Raw genomic sequence first — 17,409 nt, 5'->3', positions numbered from 1 at the left:
TAGTGTGTTGTCAGTTCTGTATGAGAAACACAGAACTTCATCCAAGACAAAGGGGGCTGCCAGGGACAGGCAAAAATGCAGGAATGAAGCAGATTGTCTGCACATTGCAAAATTATTGTAAAAGAAAAACAGGTAGAGGCAGTCATTTTGTACAGTTGTGTTATATTTAGAAATAAACTACAACAGTTTGTGACTGATTCCAAGTGGACTACAAATCACAGTTCCCATATACAGATGTTCAGTTCAGTGCAGTTATTGTATAGCACAGTTTATATATGTTACCATGAAACACAGTGTTCCTTATATATAATACTTAAAAAAACAAATAAGTTATACTCAGAGCTAGTGTCAAGCTCTACATCATTTAAAAAGAATTACAAATACAGCAGTTAGTGGGTGTGATTTTTTAAAAAACAAACAAAATACTCTAACTCAAAATAATAAATCTTACATACTTTAAAGTAAGTTTGTCCAGTTGAGGGAAGTAAGAGGATAAACAAATCAGTCACCAAACCTTTCTGCTGGGGGTGCTGCAGTAGAATGCTCCCTATTCTCTGATGAATGCGGAATGCCATACCTCCCGCAGGTCCATCAATTTCACAGTTAGAAAAAAGTTGAACATTTTGCTCCAGGAGGATGACTGTTGCTATTCAGTGTTTGCACCAGAGAACAAAATAGCTATAATCACTAGTGAAACACAAGGTCTAGCTCACCAGATAGATAGATCAAACTCTACTGTGCATGTACTGTAACATACAAGATGTGTGGTCTACAGACTCTACAAAGAGGCATGATTCTCCATTGGCTTTACACATGTATAGGACTCCATCTAAAGCTGTTGCTTCACACATTACTGGTTTGGGGAGCTGGAGGCCAAGGCTGGCACTTATTCCTTTAGCATGTAGATAGGATTGCCATTTGGTAAATGTATGAACTCTAAGCATGGTCAGCCCATAAACTAGTTTATGAGCAGTTGCTGTAAACAAAAGTACAATTCTACATGCATTGGGCCAGGGTTGGGGAATTTGTGGCTCTTCAGATGTCTCGCTTGTAGTCCAGCAACATCTAAAGGGCACCAGTTTCCACACCCCTGCAATAGGCAGAACAAAAGCTACTTTCCAAGCATTTATCAATATGGTGGTTGCTCTCAACCAGTACAATCCTTCTAACATCAGGTAACAGTAATCTGCAAATATGCCGTCAACCTTAATTAACCCCTAAAGCCAGTGTCTTATAGCCAAATGCTCAGGTGAGCAACTTTACTGCTTACCTCCACTGACACATATTGCATTTATGAAAGACTGAGTTCCCTCTGTGATAACTGCACCTTTCATATGACACTGTTTGCATGACACAATAAGCATTATTTCTTTTGTACAACGCAACCATTGACATCTCATTATGAACTGCATGGCAATAACAAGGGCTATATACCACACCCAGTTTCTTACTGTGAACAGGAATAGGCATTTGTTTCTAGGAAAAAGACTGTCTACTTTGCAAGACATGTAGGTTCACCGTTAAATAAAATATAAATATAGATCATGAGATCTGTGTCTTGCACAGTATTCCTCCATCAGTCAAATGAATAATCAATTTTGGCTATATATATTTTTAAAATACATTTGATAGCTATAGTGGTCAGCAATATTGCAGTCTAAGACTTTCTAGTAACTCAGAATTTTACAGTAGTGGAAATGAGAACAATTTCTTACATCTGAGCATCTCTCCATTTTTCCTTTGTTTTTGGCTTGGCTTGCATAGGACTCTAAATCACACAGAGTAACATAAATTTTGTTGTTAAGTAATCATTCTCTAACAACCCTAAGATGCAACATTTTAGAAACTAGCTATACCTGCAATCTAGGAAACTCAATGAAGTTTCACTAACATTCTAGATAGCAAACCGTTGATTAACCTTTCTTCTACTTCCACTCTCTTGTAATCGGGGGTATATTAAAAAATAATTACTGTAGCATCTAAAATACACTCTTCTGTTAAAATTACTGATAAAACTCATGTGGTGATTTGGATTTTACCTCCAGATTGTTTGAAATGGTTTAGGCAGTTTCCTCTCCAGTTTGCTGATAGTAATGAAGGATATCTCAAAGGCAAATGCTAATCTGATGCATCTTGCACATAGGAGTTCAGCTACCGGTAAAGGTGAAATGTTCAGATCTACACTCAGAGCCTACTTTAAACATGAAACTTGGTCCTCACAATGCTACACATAAAAAGCATTGCAACTGCTCTTATTTCAAAAGCAGCAATTAACAAGTAAAGAATGGGGAAAGGGAAGGGTGATCAAGCTGTTCATAGTGTATTGGTTCATTAGCCTGTGTCAACCCACCCCCAAAACAAGGAAGGTTTCTTGCACCATAAAATGGCTTCTTGAAACAGATACAACACTAAATAAATCAAGTTTAAGAGAACTTGCTCCAATTCTTTTAACCTACCCTTCCAACTGGGCAGCAAGTTGAGAGCCATTTTGGGAAGATAAAGATGATCACATTTCTACATTTTTTAACTTTTTTGAAAACCAAAAGAATAGTTATTTTTTGAACATTAACAATAGAATCGTGTCCTAACCAATAACTGTGTCCTACCAAGTTTTATTGTTTGCTCTCAATGCCCATGGAGAAACTGGTCCACAAAAAAAAATAAAAAAAAAAATGGTAAGCATGAGTTAAACTTGCGATTCACGTAGTTCCACCAATGAACAGCAATTTCCCTGAGTTTGTAGTAGAAAAAATTTCCCCACTGGTCCAAAACTATTAGCACTTCAATATACTGAGGGAGACTCTTTCACTAAATGTCCACTCACTGGTCTAATTTGAAGAAGATAGGTGAACTACTGGAATGTGTCTGAACAAGACTAGAAAATCAAGATGTAAAACCTGCCAATTGCAACCTCATTTGAAGAAAAAAATTGTAGTGGAACATAGGAAAAAGGCAGTAATTCTAATTAGTCTGTACTTATAGTACAGAAATCAGCTATTGACAAGTTCATAGAACATACCTTAAAACAATTTTCAGTTTCGTTGGAAGGAACTTTCCAAACAGAAGCCAGTGAAAAGCTGCAAGGGAACATGCCTTTCCATTCTGAAGCTCTTCTTCAGCAGAAGTTTACACACTAGCAGTATTTTAGACACATGTTATAGAGAATGGGACTAAATGTGGAACAGTTACACTCACACACTATGGTAGCCTAAAAGTGTTTGGTAGAAAATTGCTTTGCCTCTTTGACTAGAGAGAGCAGAACCTGCCAGTTGGGTAACCTATCGAGGTGCTGCAAATTCAGTTTCTTTCATTCATGGTGAGCAAAAGTGCAAAGTCTAGAAAGTGGATTAAGGCCAAGAACATTTGACAGATATCAGTACAAAAGAAGATTCAAAGGAGATGTTAAGAAAGAAGAGCTTGCTCTATAAAAACACCATTAGCACTACTTGCTTTTTATAGCAACAACCAGCAGGTGGCTTTAGAAGTTCCTATCCTCCCCATTACTAACTCGTTCATCACAGTGATGACTTTATTTATACCCCTAAAGCAGCAAATAGCTTTATAGACAAAAGCACTGCTATGGATGGAAACCTTGCAGATTTCATTACGCGTCAGAATGTGTTCCAGTGTACTTTACAAAAGGTGCTCAGGCTTCCCAGCAGCTCTTCATACTAGATTTCCAGTTGCATGAATCCACAGTAAAACTGCCAGGCATTTTGCTTTAACCATGGTCTGAGCATGGGTCAATTCCAGGTTAAGTCCATTCCAGGAGCACGTTGCAGATGCTAGGAAGATGAGACTCTGTCAAAGCTCAGAGTTCAGTGGTAAGTAAACATTTCGGCCTTGTTGTAACATCTTCTGCAGCAGGGCTGAAATGAAAGCAACACATAATCTGTGTGGGAGATTTAAGGGGAGGGTCCTACTCAGAAGAGGGGTCCTGCAACTGAATGAACTCAGCCAATCAATTCAATAACCTGATGGGAGAGCAAACAATTCCAAACGAGGTAAGGTAATTCATATCTATCAGAGCCAATGCAGTGTTATTTTACATGGGAAACACCAAGGGTAAATATTGTAACGATCAAATTAAGAACTGTCCGCTATTAGTAGAATCATCTTTGCTACATACAGCCAACAATGATAAAACTTTACTAGTATCTGCAGTGAAGTGCATATGCTGATAAGCGGAATGCCTACAATGCTCACTTCTGACAAAATGCCCCAGTAGTACATGCATTTCTTTGAAATGCAGCAGCAGTTACATAGACTGACAAATTTGAGCCCCAAAGACTGACAGAAAGCCACTGGTAAAAGTCGCTTGGTAAAAGAATAGTGAATTGCAAAATATTATTGTGCTTCCCAGTGCTTAATAGGAGAACTGGACTAGTAACCCCCCCCCCCACATGGAATAAAATAGAATTCAAATTAGAATTCAAGTAGCATAGCATTCCCTTAACCCAATGTAGGAGCAAGGAGAAAGACTTACCTGGGCATGATTTCGGGTGAGTAAAGTGGAGGTGGGGAGCCAGCAGAGATGGTCAGTGCCTCAGTGCTGCCTTTCACTGCCTTAAGAGCTAAGGCAACATCATTCCCTAAAGGCCCATTGGAAACCAGTCCGCTCTACAGAACAAAAACCAAAGGAAGGTCAGTAAGGTCACACAAAGCAACCTGGTCCATGTATTCCCTCAAGTACATGGTCCCAAAAATGTGTTTGCCAAGATACTGCAGTTACAGGGAGATGCTTACAGAGGTGGACCGATGGGTTGGAAGAAGGCTAAGTGCCCCAACCTTGTTTTGGTTTTCCCAGCTGGGCTTATTTCCAAACTCTGGATGACAAAAGTCATGGAGGCGATTTGCAAGGGTGGAGGGCAAGGGAAGGAAATACTGAACTTGCCAGGAAGGGTTATTTCTGGTCACTGAAGAAGACAGCATCGTGAAGATGAGTAAGAGGAGCTGCCCACATCATCAGATGTTGTCCTCTCATGATGATGAAATGTCACTGTCTCTTGCCTGCCACTGCCCTAGCGTCTACTTTAGAAGGAAAACCCTGAATATAGAGAAAGCACAGCTGCTTTGGAGTAGAGCTAGGCTCCCAGGGCACCATAACTGTCACACTAAAAGGAAACACTGATGAAACGAGAATGGCAAAAGCAGTTTTTACTCTTCAGTGCAATGCAATATAAGTGATGGGTTTTGAGAAATTTATTGCACAGAACTATAGTAAAGCCTTTTCTTTTTTTAAAAGGGACTTCCACGATTCAGGTTAAAATATACTGTTCAGTTACTGTTACTATTGGTTAGACGTGAGTTATTTTTAAACAATCACCTGAATGAATGCTTAAAAATAAAAGCATATATATCACTTTTAAGAATTAGTGAATATACTTACTGGCACCAACCACCTGGGCAAAACTGTTGGTGGTGAAGACACCTAAAACCCAGAAGCAAAAACGATCTTAGAAACACAGAAAGACATAGGAAGTGTTTGTCTATTGCTCTCCTAAGGCTCTCCACTGCTCTCTCCTCTCTTATATCACCTCATTACATCAAAGAGATCACATAGCTGAACAGCAGCACAGGCAGTGTCACTGGTAGCTCCTCCTCAAAATGCCTAGGGCTAGAAGAAAGGCTATCCCAAGAGGTAGCCACATTCTCTATACATCACTGAGGTTGAAGAGACTAACCATGGCCTTAAATCCCTGGCGGAAAAGCAAATGAATGAATGGTGGCACCCTATTCTCCAAAGGAGCCCAGGGAAGCCAAGAGAGCAGACACATGGCTTGTTTCTTCACTCATGGAGAATCAGGAGAGTGGGTTCTACTCTAAGTACTAATCACAGAATAGTTGTATCAGATTTCTTACAATGAAGCAAGCTCATATCAGAAAATTATCCCAAAACCACCCAGCTGCAGTGGGACTCATTCCTTCCATTGGTTTGCATGTAATGTAATTCTCAACAGCTCTCTTAACATTCACCACGTGTAGACATTGTGTTCTGTCAGATCCTTGTTTGGCTCAAAGGAAGGTTTTAAAGATACCAGTAAGAAAGGAGGGTCATGGGCTGACAGAAAAAAAATTACTGCCTAGGCAGGACTTGCACCGAGTCCAGAATTTTGCTTGCATGAACATGTAGTACAGTATTCTAATGTAACTCAACTAGCCCAAAGGCTCACTTAGAAGAGAATTATTACATGAGAAACCAGCTTAGACAAGTATCAACTGGAACTACAGATGCCTTGTGTGCAAATGATGGAAGCATAAATCAATCATGTTTTCCTTCTAAAATTATCAACAGCACAATGAAATCATTGAGTTCCATTTAATTTCCACTCTTACCCGAGGCATGGCTTCTGTAAAGTCAATTAGATTCTCTGCCTGTGATGTTAACAAAATCTCTAAGTCCTCTGGAGAGTTCTGCAAAACACAAGTTAATTAAATTACAATCTGTCACCGGGTGGAACTGCTGGTTTTCCCCCCTACTATCTCACCCACTTTTGAAAAAGCTGCAAGTTGTGAGGATGAAGTTTGTGAATCTTTTCCTCTTATATGTTGGTTTGGTATACAAGAATACACTTTTCATCAAGCCATTGAAACAATAAAATACAGTAGCAAAGAATCCCACTGTTGCTACCCTAAACTGCATGCAATGGGGAGCTCAAACCACATGTAAAGAAGGTTTCCTATACACAAGCTCTTCAGTTTGAGAGAATAGTGACTTTTATGGAAGGCTTTCAAAATCCTAGTTTGTCCAAAATTTTAAACATCACGCAGTGCACAGCTAAACTATGGAATCTGCTCCCACAAGAGGAAGAGATGGCCACCAACTTGGATGGCTTAAAACGTTTTGGTAAATCAGTGGAGGATAAAGGTACCAATGGTTAATAGCCACAATAGCTATTGTTTTCACCTCCACTGTCAGAATACAATATGCCTCTCTTTGCTGGGGATTGCAAGTGTAGAGAGTGCTGTTGTGCTCCGTTCCTGCTTGAGGGCTGCTGATACACATATGGGTGGCCACTGTAAGAACAGAATGCTGGACCAGATGGGACTTTGGTCTGATCCAGCAGGCTCTTCTTATGTTCTTATGAGTTTCTTGCATGAGCCTTGGGCTTGAACCCTCTTCCCTTGACACAGCCAAGAGGAGGAGATTGGAAGTTCGATGATTAGCACTGTGGTTTACTGAAACAAGTAAGTCAAAATTGCTACAATCTGTAGTTGACTTGTTTCAATAAACCATAGATAACACGAACCATGGTTTGTCCCAGAGTTCATACATAATAAACTGCAGTTAGCTAGAAACAGAAGTAGATGCACCCAATCTTCTTGTGGCTTTCCCTGAATAAGAGAGAGACGAGAAGGGGAGTGCATACAGTTCATACACACAGTAATGTTTAGCTATGGCTTAATGGTATACTTGAACAAAGCCAAAGTCTCTGGGTGAATCAAGAAACGCTGCAGTTAGAAAAGGAATGTTGCTGCATGTTTCAATGCACAACCAAGTGTTTTGTATGCAGCCCCTACTCTTCTGTGCTGCAATTGTAACTGACTCACGCAGGAAAACCCACTAGTCCCCACAATGATACAACATACCTTTACAATAGCAGCCTCCTCTGTAGGAGCCAGATTAGGAGGACTCAAAGAATCCTCAGGGCTAGAGGCAGCATTATCCTCATTTAATTCATTCCTGCAAGATGAAAACACGTCCACCATCATGCACAGCATGTGCAAAATAACCAGTGTTGCTCTTCACAAACAATCTGAAGACATGACAAATGATCACTGTGCCTCATGGCAAAGAAAAGATTATTGCCTGGGAGCAAAGGGTGCCTTTGAAGTCTTTTGTCATGTGAACGACAGAATCTTAGCACCTGCTGCCTCAGGCAAGCCCCCTAAAATGTATTGTGCTGTGGACAGATGGCTGCAAAAAGACATTATTCCAGAGTATTCAGCACACACTCCTTTACAGGAATCCAAGTAATGGCCAGATAAGTGGATGCCAAAAGCTCTGTCCACTCTCAGGCACATGCAAAAAGGACAATCTATATGGCAACAATGCTTTCAGAGATCTATTTAACATATGAAGTCATGAAAAGACTGATAATCACCGTGGTTTCATACAACTGTCTTAACTGATACTGTATTTTTACATTCTCTCGCATTCAATCATTTCATTCCTTCTTATGCGCAAATGATTCTTTTCCTCCCAGCAGTGAAACCTCAGATGTGACCGTTCTTTGGGTTTACAGGGTGTAAAAATTTGTATCACTCAGTAAAAAGGCAGGAGGAAGGGGAGGACAGAGAGGAACCCTTTGCCTTTTACAAACTCAGCAAGGACCATGTTATTAAATAAAGGACTAATGGTTTAGAAACAAAACAAAAAAAAATGAGCAAATTAGGGGCACAGCAGAGTTGGTTATAATTCCAACCATAAGCCATGAGAAGAGTATTCAGTGAATGTATGAGAGAACTCAATTAGTAAAGATACGAAGACTCTTCATTAGCATATTGGTTTCCATGGAAGTAAGCAATGATGCAGCTAGAATGAAGCAATTCTAATATGCCCTGAAGCACACCAGCACAATCTTTTATCTTTAGATATTGCCCTTTACTAAGTAGTGCAGGGCTACAGCTGAAACAATACTGGTCCTCTTCAGAAAGCTGAGGGAGTTTAAGATTTTATTTTATTCCTAAGGCTTTTTATCCACTTTTCTGCATAAAGGTGGCTAATAAACAAAAATCCAGGAGTAGCTACAATCAAATTTCAGAGCAGTAGATGTGGTGGAATCCATGAAAAAGAACAATTTCCCAGAAAAAACTCACAGAAATAAAACTATTTTCATTGTTTTTCTTAAAGCATACAGTGATGGAAGGTTGCTCCAAATTCTGGGTGCCACAAGTGAAAAGGCTGTGAAGAAATGCAAAACTGAATTTATAATGCCTTTAAAAATTATTTCTCGTATTGATTTTGTGTTATAAATAGGATGGTAACACTGTTATGGGGCTGGATGGACCGCAACAGTGTCCCAGAGGAAGCACTCCACTAAGAGGTTGAGTTCTGTTCCTCTGGTATTGATTGTTTAGACTGTGAATAAATAAACCATACTAATTGTTCCTGGGTTTCTGGCAGACAAGCAAAATGACTAACCTGGCTAGAAATTGCTAGGATTAACTGAGTGAGCCACTCAAATGCTGAGCTGTTTTATTCTTTCCTAGACTTAATCTCTATGCAATCTTCCTGCTGTTTCCCTGCCTTAAGAATACTCCCTTCCCAGAGGACTTACGGAATGAAGGCATTGGAGATAGGAATCACTTTCAGCCTCTCTCTCGACTCCTGGAACACGGGGCTGTGGGCTCTCAGAGGGCTGTTCTGAACTTTTCCAGACAGAAGAATGCTCCTGAACAAACCAGACCCAAAAGTTTGACTATGAGCATGTCACAGGAATTCTAAGATCTCATATATATAAATCATACCACCTTTGCCACTATTCTCCAGTGAACATACCTTTGCATTAGCAATAAAAAGCCAAGGTGCAGGCCAGTGCTTCTCAAACTTGGGTCTCCAGCTGTTGTTGGGACTACAACTCCCAACATTCCTAGCTAGGCAGGACCAGTGGTCAGGGATGATGGGAGTTGTAGTCTAAAAGCAGCTGGAGACCCATATTTGGGAAACACTGCTTTAGGCTATTTTCAACCATGCTTCAATAAAGCATAATTCTGCTAGAAGCTGGGAGAAGTAAGTATGAGCAAATGAAATAATGTTGACTGTATATAAATATACCAGGAACAAATTTATTTTGTGTAATTTTTTATGCTTCTGCTAGACAACAGAGGGAAAGATTACACATTCGAGAGAGCTATATGTATAGCAGAGTTGAGCAGTATTCAATTATGACCAGGGAAAACCAAGCTCACATCTCCTCTTAGTGACGAAGCTTCCTGTGTGGCCCTGGGCCAGTCACACCTGCTTGGCCTAGCCTGCCTCAGAGGATTGTTCTGACAATAAAGGTAGCACCGCCCTGAACATCTTAGAGAAATTACAGCTCAGTGGTGGGAGCACATAGAGGTGATTTCTGGTTGAATTCCTGACATCTCCAGCTAGAAGAATCCAATAGCAGGGGAGGTATCTCAGCCTGAGACCCTCGGCAGCTGCTGTTAAATCACAATAGGTAATACTAGGCTACACAGGAAAACACTGTGTTTTGGTATAAGACCGTTTTCTATGCAAGGTGGAATAAAAATGCCACACTCATATAATTGCCCACATGCATTCAAACAGATCCCCACAGCCTGAGTGGATAGAAACAGAGTATTTTAAAACTAAAGCGAACATTCTCAGGATACTGAATTCTACACTGGAGCTGTACAAGATTAGAGAATTGCAGAATTCCACCTCTCTTTCCACCTTATGATCTTATGCACCCAATCTAGTACCAATTTAGCAGACAGAAATCTTTGCAAATCCTTAGCCTGCGGGAAGCCAAGAGTTGCTGGTGCCAGGACTTCCCATGGCATTTACATCACACACCAGTGCACTGAAACTAATTCCTTTTCTGCCTCTCTCAGAAGGGCGGCCAAGAAGTGACACTAAGCCATGGGAATTCCTCTACCCTCCATATACTTGCATTTGATCTGCAGGCCAGGTGGTGATATCCTCCATCTCTCAGGTTCCCAATCTAGTAATGAGGAAAAGTAATCTCTCTCTCTCTCTTTAAAGGGCTAAGCACTTTCATTGGGTTCATAAATTCAAGGGACAAGCAGTCAAGCCTACTTGTAAATTAAGCATTCATGATAACAACAGAAATAGTAGTCTTTCTAAACTACCAGCTAATTCAAATTTTATGGGAACTTTTCCCATGTGGCTTCTTGATTCACAGAGTAACTGAAGCAAACTGCCCACACTGCCATGAGCGTAGTTATACCTGAATCCCTCAGCACAATTCACCCTCAGTGCCTATACCTGCCAGCAGCATCTTGAAGGTTGGTGTTCTTATTGCCGGACATGCTGTCCTCCCTCATGACCTCAAAGAAAATAGACATAACAGAACACTTCAGAAACTGAGAATTTTGCAGAGATTTATGATTTTATAAAAAGCAAGGCCATTCCTCTGCAACAGGTCAAGGACAGGCTACATGCTTACTGTGAAAAGGAAACAGAATATAGTTCTAATGATCAGAACTGAAACAGTCCCATTTTACATGGGCAACGTATCCCAATACATATTTATTTTAAAATTTAAACACCACCTTTGCATCTTATTAGGGTTTCTAAAGTGGTTTACAATACAAAATAAGTATAATACTAAGCTCCGCAATAAAAGTAAGAAAGACAAAAAACAAAACAAAAACAAAACACCAACCACACAGCAAGGTCAAAATAGTTGCATCAAAAACAGGCAGATACAAATCACTCACTCCCCATAGCTATCTCCAAATGCCCTGAATAACAAAAGTATTACTATTACACTTTCAAAACCAGAAGGGAGCCAGGCTGCACAGAACGGATACTGAGATAGAAAACCATACTGTATCTTGTAGCCTGATTAGCATTCAGAGATATCTCACTTTGATGCTTCTGTATAGCATGAGCACATCAAGTTATGACCCCAAGTACTTATTCGTATTCAATCACTTGTGATCTGAAAGTCAAGTTGGGCTCTGAATCCTACAATGCGCCTGTTAAATATAATTTCCTGAGTAATATTAAAATGACAGCTTTGGAAATGAGAATTAGAGAATGCAGCAACTTTTTATGTGGCATCATCTGTGACTTATAATGGGGGAGCAGCAAAGAAGAAAAATACTACACTACCATGTGGAAAGGTGTGAGGGGCCAAAGTATGGTTTTCTCATGCTAAATAAAAAAAGCCACCACTTGCTAAGAAAAAGTCTGCACGCCATCTACAATGGAAAGCTTTACTCTTCAATATTCTATGAGAGCCACAGACAGAAAGTGGGAGGGCGCAAGATGACAGAGATTAGTTTCACCCTCAGGATTTTCTTAGGTTTCCAAAAACTGGAGCCACAAAAAATATCTGCATACCAGGCACAAGGAATATTAGCAAGATCTAAGTCACTCAAAGAAAATACTGCAGAAATGTGCATTTACTGATCACAAAGGCAAATACTTGGATTACAGCACTTACCTTGTTCACTGCCTCGGCCTGGGCCTTCAGAATGTTGCTCTTGATGTCTGGAGGCAGCCGTACAGAGGCACTCACTGGGCTCTCAATGGCATTGTTGAGACATTTCTCTGTCAGCTTCACCACCTCCTGCTACAAAGTGACAGAGGTGCATTAATTAGCAGCATCTCTCTAGGGAGAATCTAGGTAGATTAATAGCCACCGGGAGCAGCACAGAGGACACACAAACAGGGGTCACAAAACCAGAACCGGTAAATAATTATGCTTCAAACAGACAAGCAGGACTGAATACATAGTGTACTGGAGAAAAGCCTGTGCAATCAGAGATGTGTGGTTTCAACTGCAGTATAAATAATTTGGAACATTTTGCAAAAGCTCTGACTAGGAACAAGGTCTGCTTGCTAATGTTTTGGAACACACACTGTATTAAGAAACCAGAGCCAAACCGGAGGGGCACATGCTCATTAACACAGGCTTATTAGTGCAGGTATACAACTGGGATAAAAAGGGAAACACAGAGAGTGAGTATGGTATAGTGGTTAGAGTGTTGAACCTGGGAGACCAGGGTTAAATCCTTTCTCAGCCATGAAACTCATTGGGTGATCTTGGGCCAGTCACAGTCTCTCAGGCTAACCTACCTAAGGGTTGTTGTGCGGATAAAATAGGGAGAAAGAACTGTATATGCTGCCTTGAGCTCCTTGGGAGCAAAGGCGGGATAAAGTATTGATAAATAAACAAAATAAAAGGTACTGGGGCCAGGGTGAGGGGGGAAATTTTTGATTCCCATAAACTTTGTAAATGCTTGTAGTAAAAAGTAATTTTCCAATTTTACCTCCACATTAAAAATCCATTTCCTGTTAAGATACTATTTTATCCAAATGAGCTCCCTCCTCTTCACCTTCCTCTTCCTTGTTGATGTCCAAATGGGGAGAGGCAATATTCTTTTTGCCTCTCTGGTTTCTTTCTGCCTTCCAACCAGAATTATAGTGATTTGTAGACACAATGGTTGCTGAGCGAAGTCCAGATTATTTAATCTGTCTGCTGTTGTATTTAATCTTCCAAGAGTTGGATTTCAATAGAACGATTACCCCCTCCCCAGTAGAATGCCCTTAAAAGTGAACTCAACCACAAAGGGTTCCAGAGAGAAAGCAGGACTCAGAAGAGCTGACTTGGTCCCAGGAGCAGCAGAGTCGTTCTGATGTGCTTCTCCAGCTGTGGGTGTGTTTATGGAGTTTAGTCATGTTTTCAAGCTACTTTTTTCTACCTACTGCTCAGTATCTATCTTACAAAATACAATTTTTTAAAAAATCACTAATGAAGTTTTACTTGCATTGTTCCCTACATTCCAGAAACTCAAGAAACTGGAATGCCTGTGCATTTAGAAATTAATTGCTCCCTTCAGTGCCAGCATGATTGTCTAGATCTTGGCACTGCCAACCTTGCAAGCTTCCAGTCCAGCAAGCTGCCAAAAACAACAGCAACTCTCTTGTAAGAATAGGGCCATTCATACTACAGTTTCAAACATGAAACAGGGAGACTATTTTCCAACAAAATATTTCACTGCCGTCCTAACGCAAGAAAATAAATGCTGGCAAAGCAAACTGAATTTTAAACTATTTGCATCATCAGTTTATGAAAGGAATCTGAAGGTATTTCAGAATGCCATTTGGGGGGAAGTTATAGGACCCACTGCAGTGAGATAAAACCTCTACAGCTAAATAGAGAGCCAATGGTTTGTGGTTCTCATCTTGTTGCTGAGCTTGTTGGAAGGTCTGTCCTCCCACAAGACTTCAGCATTATCCCTACATTATGCTATCATAAGTAATAGTAAAATATTAAACCATTTTGAGAAGTCCAGAAAATTAGCAAGTTTTAGCCCTCGGGTACAATTGCTTATTTGCTATATGAATATTTTGTACATAAGGAGGGTTAAGGTTAGTGTGGGAAGGAAATAAGTTGAGCAGTGAGGGACAGACGCTACAAATGGCTGTGGAGCCACCCCCAGCCTATGGAAAAAGGTACAAAATGAAATAAAACATACAAGCATTTCTGCAAAAAAACTTTTCTAAAAAGTTTAAAAGCTACTATTAAGTTAGGCCACATCTGCATTATTGTATATGAGCATTAAATTCACAATTTTGTAAGCATTTGAAACACAGGGTTCCTGTGTTACTTTGTGCTTCTGGGTGCAAAGGAAATGATGATTTATAAAGCTTAAATGAGTTGCACCTTCACTGAGGAAAGGAAAACATAACTTGGCACTCTTAAAAGAATCCATTTAATGGTAACAAAACAGGTTAAGTACATGCTGATCTGTTCTGGATTTAAGGGTTCCCTGCATAGGATAGTCTGATATTGAAAAATCCACACATCAGTTATGCAAAGGCAGCTATAACCCTCCACACTTTTTAATCACAGTGTAAGACTCCCTAACACAGAACCTAGTTTATGCAAGTACCAACATGCACAAAATCATTAGTTCTATTCATATGGCATTTGTTTGTTAATATAAACTGAATACATAAGTTGAACAAATAACCTATACTCATGGGGGTCCGCATATTTGTAGTTTAATTATCGTTTGAGACACCTTCATTTCCTTAATCACTTGAGGTCTTGTTTTCTTCATTTTTTAAAGCTGAAGCACAATAAAAAACAGACTTAGACACTGATCAGGATTGAGTGTGTTTACTTCTGTTTATGAGGAAGAGCCATCAGAAAAGAACCCCAAGGCTAATCTTCTTAGACTGTGTAATCTTTATAATACACTAGCCATGAACTGTGCACAAGGCAGATGAAAGCCATTGAGGAAAACGTGAGCATTCAGAAGTAACTACTTTTTCCTTGTGAGGTGCTTCAACACAGAAAACAGAAACAACCATGAGGACCTGCATGTTCCTCAATACTCTCAGTAAGCTACAATGCTCTGCTACTCCTGCCAACTAAAGAGCGAGCAAAAAAGACCCATTATTTATTAGCTCATTCCCTTTTCATCCTGCTTTTCAACCAAAAATTGGCTCCCACGGTGGTCTCACAGCAATTAAATGATTAGAAGGCCATGCAGGATTCTGTCTGCTGTTGTTGAGTTTTAGCTAGATCTAGGAATGATGGAGGAGTAACTAGTCACAGGCTTTCCTTCATTATCACTGCTAGCTAGAAGAAAGAAGATTCTGTGCTGGAGTTGATTCCAAGAACAGTGGAGGAGGAATATGATGTCAGTTTCCCTCTCCCCCATTGATATAATCTGTTTGTTGGCTGCAGAAGGTATGCATGCAGCTGGATGACAAGGGTCACACTAACATGCTTGTTTGTAGACTTAAAGCACCAAAATCCCCACCAAACCAGGCCAAAGAAAAAAGTGTGTTGTGAATTGCTGAAACCCCAAAAGTTTCTGATGGTGACTTGCATGAGCACAGGGAACGAAAAAATATCCCCTGTGTTCCCATGAATTGCTGGCATCTAGTGGACCTTGTCAGCGCATACAGTATTTCCTTGATGCTGCTAAGACGGATTGTTGCATGTGAATTATTTTAGAGAACATGACCTGGGCCTCAGAGTGGGAGCAGATGTTCAGCTCCACATCACTCATGGAAATGCACTTGGTTCTTCTGTTTGGTCAGGGAGCCAGTAACCTGGAGTTTTTCTCATGCACTAGCATGGAGACTCCTTGGGGCTGAAATTGTCCTGCCAGAAGCTGTCTGTCTTAGGAGGAAATTTGTTCTCAATTAAAGGAGCTGTATTCCCAACAAGATATGGTGCCAACTGCTACCTCTCAGACTGTAAACCAGTCTAGGTTATTCAGGAAGATCCCAGAGAATTTCTATCAGATTCACACATGCATCTAGTCAGCTTTTACAGGGGTTTTCCAAAAACAGAATATAGGCAGGGCTAAAGAGCAGGAAAGTAACAAATTTCACTGAAACCTAAACTTTACACTCAGTAACTTTGGGAGGAATGAACACTCAGTACCTGTTTGTTGATGTTTATGTTGGACTGGGAAACCAGCAAAGGGTTGAGTTCTGCTTCCAGCCGCTTGAGTTTCAATGATGCATCCTCACCTGCTCAAATAGAGATAGGATATAAGTCAACCTAAGACTGGAATGGCGCTCTGAAAATCTTTTGTCATTTCTGTCAATTATTAAAACCAGGATTACACTTTTCTGTAATTCTGTAATTTATCCGCTTTTTTAACATCGTCTGTGCAGCCATACATGAGTATTGCATATGCACCAGCTGGAAGCATCTGGAAATCCTACTGTTTTGTTAAGAACTGTGGTCTGTTGCAGATAAGCTCACGCTGGTAGGTTAGGAAGGATCACAATCCTTGTTGAACGTTACAGCGTTCCAGATACACATCAGATACTTTGCAGTATCACAGAAATGTAAGCAGGTATTTTAAATGTCCTAATAATTCCCATTCTACCAGGCATTTCCTTACCAACAGGATCCGCCTTGTCGGAGGGTTGCTCCTTTGTGCCAAGAGGAGTGAAGCCAAGACCCGTTTGTTCCAATGCTTCAGCTGACCCTCCGGCAGGAGGAAAATCAGTAGTATTGTCAATACAAGTTTCCAACAATTCCTTGTTATCCAGTAAATCAACAACCAGGGGCACACTACATGGGATATGAAAAGGAAACAAGGTTTTAGGCACGAACAATTCAAAGCAAGCTTCTGCAGCAAGGGTGGGGAACTTTAGGCCTACGAGCCTCTTGATGCAGCCCTCAGGACAACCCACCGTTTTTGATCTAGGCCCTCCCTAAGTCGTTTTGCTTTGCTGGAATGAAGTCCTTGAACTGAGACAATGCCTCTTACTTGCCTGGATAGAGAGATGAGTGCTCAGAAACCTCTGACTTCTGCATGACTAGAAAAGAGAAGGGTCATATCCATTCACCTATGGCTCTGCCCCATCCACCATGCAGCGCCCCCAAAAGTTGCCAACAAGGAAATGTGGTGTTCAAGCTGAAAAAGGGTTCCCTCCTTCTGCTGTGTGCTATGCAAGTACAACTGCAGGGCTCCTTAAGCTCCAACCCAGCATTAAAAAAAAAATTAAAAAATCACAAAGTGTATGGATTGGTCAGGCATTTGCATGTGCTTTTAAAGATTTCTGTAAGCTACCTTGAGAGGGCTTTTTCCTCCAGGCAGAGTATAATCCTTTAAATAAATAGCATAACACTGTGCTATCTATGACTGAGGCCCTCTCAGATATTACACAATTATTTTCTAGAATGTGAACATTCTTGTGGTACCCACCTTTTCCTGTTAGGCAAACCA

General features: G+C 40.4%; 1 protein-coding gene across 1 annotated transcript in view; it reads right to left on the bottom strand.

The window, feature by feature from the left end:
• Window positions 1–145: 145 nt before the first annotated feature.
• The window catches only part of EPB41L5 (erythrocyte membrane protein band 4.1 like 5), a 56,287-nt gene continuing 39,023 nt past the window's right edge, over window positions 146–17,409 (bottom strand). Inside the window, exons 17-26 of the mRNA XM_079968805.1 lie at window positions 16,579–16,751; window positions 16,110–16,198; window positions 12,144–12,272; window positions 10,958–11,019; window positions 9,282–9,395; window positions 7,591–7,684; window positions 6,337–6,414; window positions 5,390–5,431; window positions 4,487–4,620; window positions 146–3,869 (exon numbers count right to left, since the gene is read on the bottom strand). Of these exons, the coding sequence (XP_079824931.1) occupies window positions 3,812–3,869; window positions 4,487–4,620; window positions 5,390–5,431; window positions 6,337–6,414; window positions 7,591–7,684; window positions 9,282–9,395; window positions 10,958–11,019; window positions 12,144–12,272; window positions 16,110–16,198; window positions 16,579–16,751 (973 nt within the window). The 3' untranslated portion in view covers window positions 146–3,811. The remainder of the gene's footprint in view (window positions 3,870–4,486; window positions 4,621–5,389; window positions 5,432–6,336; window positions 6,415–7,590; window positions 7,685–9,281; window positions 9,396–10,957; window positions 11,020–12,143; window positions 12,273–16,109; window positions 16,199–16,578; window positions 16,752–17,409) is intronic.

This window comes from Podarcis cretensis (genome assembly GCF_951804945.1).
Source record: "Podarcis cretensis genome assembly, chromosome: 1".
In the NCBI taxonomy this organism is placed as follows: Eukaryota; Metazoa; Chordata; class Lepidosauria; order Squamata; family Lacertidae; genus Podarcis; species Podarcis cretensis.
This window is presented reverse-complemented; position numbering and strand designations above follow the sequence as displayed.